This window comes from Cicer arietinum, chromosome 5 (genome assembly GCF_000331145.2).
Source record: "Cicer arietinum cultivar CDC Frontier isolate Library 1 chromosome 5, Cicar.CDCFrontier_v2.0, whole genome shotgun sequence".
NCBI lineage: Eukaryota > Viridiplantae > Streptophyta > Magnoliopsida > Fabales > Fabaceae > Cicer > Cicer arietinum.
This window is the reverse complement of record NC_021164.2, coordinates 35471827-35476197: the sequence shown is the minus strand read 5'-3', so window position 1 is coordinate 35476197 and position 4371 is coordinate 35471827. Positions and strand designations below refer to the sequence as shown.

The window sequence follows — 4371 nt, the reverse complement described above, 5'->3', positions numbered from 1 at the left end:
CCACGCTCTTGGAGTATATTAGAATATCATCTATGAACACCACCACAAACTTATCTAAGAAAGGTCTAAAAATTCGGTTCATATAATCCATAAAAATAGCAGGGGCATTGGTAACTCCAAAAGGCATGACTACATACTCATAATGTCCATATCTTGTCCTAAAAGCTGTTTTAGGAATGTCTCCACTCTTGACTCTAATTTGATGATACCCAGACCTCAAATCTATCTTAGAAAATACCGAAGCTCCTCTCAATTGATCTAAGAGGTCATCTATCCTGGGCAACAGATATTTATTCTTAATGGTAACTTGATTCAATTTTCTATAGTCTACACATAGTCTCATACTCCCATCTTTCTTCTTCACTAAAAGTACTGGCGCTCCCCATGGTGACACACTAGGCCTAATGAATCCTTTTTCCAATAAATCTTCCAATTGTTTCTTGAGCTCCTCCAACTCTAATGCTGACATCTTGTAGGGTGCTATTGACACTGGGCCACACCCTGGCACTAAATCAATGGAAAATTCTAATTCTCTATTATGTGGTAAGCTAGAGACATCGTTAGGGAACACATCAAGAAATTCACCAACTATAGACATCAAGGTTAAATTATCCTCAACCTCCACCTTAGAAGAAAATAAGAGCATGTATCCTTGAGCTCCCTCAACTAAATACCTATGACAAGCTAGAGCAGACACGAAATATTTGGACGAATGAGGTGAATCAATAGCCCTAGATTGAGGTGCAACAAGGATAGATTTATCAGAACAATTTATAACTGCATGATTTGACGACAACCAATCCATTCCTAGGATAACATCTAATCCAGACAAAGGCAAACAAATCAAATCAACATTATAAGGCACATTTTGATAAACAAGAGTAGAATTCAAGCATGCAGTGGAGGTAGTAAGATTTTTTTCAGCAGGGGTGGTAACGCATAAGTCAAAAGGTAGACAAGAAATAGTCAATTGCAAGGCTTTCACACAAGACAAAGATATAAAGGAATGTGTCGCTCCTGAATCAAACAATATGATAATCTTTTTATTCTTAATAAAGCCCATACCTTCGATCAAACCATCTGACTCCTTCACCTCTTCTCCTTGGAGTGTAAAGACTCTCCCTTGGTTTTGGGGTCTAGATCGAGCCTGCCCCTCACTCTTGCAACATCTAGCATAATGTCCAACCTTTCCACATTTAAGACATGTAATTCGTGCGGCAGGACATGACTGGTCTCCATGATTAAATCCACAGTTTTCACATCCCTTATTCTTACTAATCAAAGCTTGTCCTTGCTTGTCCTTTGAAATTGTGGGCACAGGACGTAGATTCTTCTGAAATTTATTGTCCTTATTGTGAAACCTTTTTCCAACCGGGTTAAACTTCTCCTTCGGTTTCTCCGCTTCCAGCGCTTGCATCTTTTGCTCAGCCACCCTAGACTTGTTTACCAAGGTGGGATAGTCACGAATCTCTAGAATTCCGATAAAGCTTTGCAGTTAGGCCTTAGTCCTTGCTCAAATTTGATTGCCTTCCACTCGTCTTGTGGGTTGTCCCTAAGATAGCAAGAGTACCTTGATAGAGCTTCAAATTTGGCTACATACTCTGCAACTGACATACCTCCTTGATGAAGATTAAGAAACTCTGTTTCTTTTTGAATGCGAACACTGTGGGGAAAATACTTTCCTAGAAATATCTATTTAAATCCATCCCAAGTAATTGGAACTCCTTGTGTCAGTAGGCCTCCTCTAGCACAATTCCACCAATGCTCAGCATTGGACTCTAACATATAAACGGCAAGGTCCACTCTTTGACCATCATTGCACCGCATTACTCGAAATATTTTCTCTAACTTCAGCAACCATTCTTCTGCCTCAACTGGATCAGAACTTCCTCGAAATGGTGGTGGATTGTTCTTTTGAAATTCAGAAATTCTTACATATTGAGGGTCTACGGTTGTTGTCGCTGGGATATTGGATCCTCTCAACTGACAAATAGTCTCTGTTTGTTCTCGCATGGCTGCCTCCATCAAGCTGAGAGCCTCGGCAAGTGCGTCATTCATTCCACGCCTATTACCCGCCATAAATCTGCGCACTAAGAATCAATCATTGAGTTGTCTACGCTCATCCAACCTAATAGCATGCAAAATTTATGACCATAACAAACAATCCTATAAGCCCAAGTTTTGAATTTTTTTTTTTTAATAAAAAAATTGATAAAAATAAATTAACGCCTAGTTACGTGGGTATAAAAATTGAGGTAATAACGCTAAAGTTGTAAGAATCAGATAAGAGAATAAGGTATTGTAATAAATAATAAACTATTAGAAAGAAGTAACGTTATGAAATCTCAAAAATTTATCCTTACAACTGAAAAATATTTAATAATTAAAATATCCAAAACTGGGCAAATAGTATCTAATCCCGACATAAAATGCAATGTAGACATTATGTCTACTTATTCTTGATCTACTGACCTAATCGAAGGAAATCACTCTTCTCAAGGGAGGTAGGACTGCTTAACTCTCGACGTCTCCAACGGTCTCAGTATCTGAAAACAACACTTTAATGAGATACAAAATCCCAGTGAATAATACACACAATTTCAAAACAAGTATTATTCTCAGCCGGAGCGGTAACCGGAAAAATCGATCATGGCACCCGCCTTCATCCAAAAATATTCTTTAGAACTATTCGTGATATAACTAAGATTTCTATATAATAACCAACTACTTTCAATAATTAATTAAAAACTCGTCAAATAAATTAAAAACTCGTCAATAATTAATTTGGTTGAATTAGCCTAATCCCAAAGATAATTATGTAATTAATTCTAAACCTTGAAATTAGGACGTTACACCACCACTAATGTTAATAAAACTTGCGGTCTCATATTGTTTCCGCTGCACTGGACCAACTCGCTGAGCAGGAGAAAGAGTAGCTTGATGATCATCCCATTCTTTCATTACTTGTTGAAGTTGTTCCTATATAAAAAATGAAAAAAAAAGTTAATTTATATATAATAATTTAGAGGGCTAATTAATATATAATTATTACCTGAATCATTTGTAATAATCCACCAGTATACTCATTTGTTTCAAGATTAACATGAAGATAGCGATGTATCTATGCCTGAGTGACCTCCCTTCCAAGTTGCTTTTCCTAAAATATTAAATTAACGTCAAGTTTATAAGTTGGTGAAATGTGATGATTAATTGAAAATAAACTAATAGATATATATTATAAATAGTAATTACCATATAATATTTAATTTCTCCAGCAGACATGGAACCTCCCTTATGAGTACTGGTATCCCTCTCAGATGTTCTATTAATCTTTGCTTTTTCTCTCTTCTGTTTGTAAGCATTTGTGTTCCATTTCCTCCACAAAGCACTCAAAACATTTTCACCAATCCAATTCGGCCATTTTTCCTCGCCCTTATTACGTGCGTACGCCAACATAGATGACAGACACTTGGAACAGCGATGATCAAAAAAAGCCAAAACTGCAGCATCATGCTCTCTTTTCCAAGTACATTTAGTCTGTTGTTTGTTTAAATTTACAAAATATTAAAAATATAATTCAATTAAGCAATCAAATGTATAATTAGTAATTAAATAATTTAATCTAATCACTTACTTTGAAACAATGTAAAAATTGATCAACTTCATTAAATTGAGGTATCTTATCCTCTTTTATCTCACCCCAAGACAACCATGATTTTTTATATTTCTCTTGTATGACTTCAGCAATTGCCTTTGCAGATGATTTAAAAGGAATATATCTTCAATGTTTACATGCAAATTAAATATAAAAATGAATTAATAAAATAATGTAACATGCAATAATGAAATATTTAACAATCATAATTTAAAATAGTTTACATACCCATCTCCTTCTGGAATGATGACAATGCGGTTGTAGCAATCAACACATCTGGATTCCATTATTACGTCTATGGTATAAGGCTCTATAGGGGCCTCAGGATATAGAGGAATAGCTCCACCACTAGTACTAATCGTTGGCATCGGCATGAGAGATGGGTCATTAACAACACGTGGTTTAGCAACTTTTTTCTTACCACGTGATGTTTTAGATATTCCTGGTATTCCCACCATTCCCGTTCCTCCTGATCCTTCTGATCCTCCTACTCCCGACACTGAAGCCATGTCTATATATATATATATATATATGTGTGCATGTACAATTAACTTACATAAATAATGAAATATACATAAATAAATTATAAATAAACATGATTAAAGAAATATATATAAATTATAAATATATATATAAAATGTTGTTCATATTTCACATTACAATATAATATTATATATATATATATATATATATATATATATAATGCGTAATTTTTT

General features: G+C 34.8%; 1 protein-coding gene and 1 pseudogene across 1 annotated transcript in view; one reads left to right on the top strand and one right to left on the bottom strand.

Moving 5' to 3' along the window:
- LOC105852090 (proline-rich receptor-like protein kinase PERK9) overlaps positions 1 to 4371 on the top strand; it is a 22158-nt pseudogene that overhangs the window by 6859 nt on the left and 10928 nt on the right.
- Positions 2802 to 4371, bottom strand: part of LOC140920302 (uncharacterized) — a 27672-nt gene continuing 26102 nt past the window's right edge. Inside the window, exons 3-7 of the mRNA XM_073368418.1 lie at positions 3884 to 4166; positions 3635 to 3779; positions 3253 to 3537; positions 3053 to 3157; positions 2802 to 2979 (exon numbers count right to left, since the gene is read on the bottom strand). Of these exons, the coding sequence (XP_073224519.1) occupies positions 3122 to 3157; positions 3253 to 3537; positions 3635 to 3779; positions 3884 to 4164 (747 nt within the window). The 5' untranslated portion in view covers positions 4165 to 4166 and the 3' untranslated portion in view covers positions 2802 to 2979; positions 3053 to 3121. The remainder of the gene's footprint in view (positions 2980 to 3052; positions 3158 to 3252; positions 3538 to 3634; positions 3780 to 3883; positions 4167 to 4371) is intronic.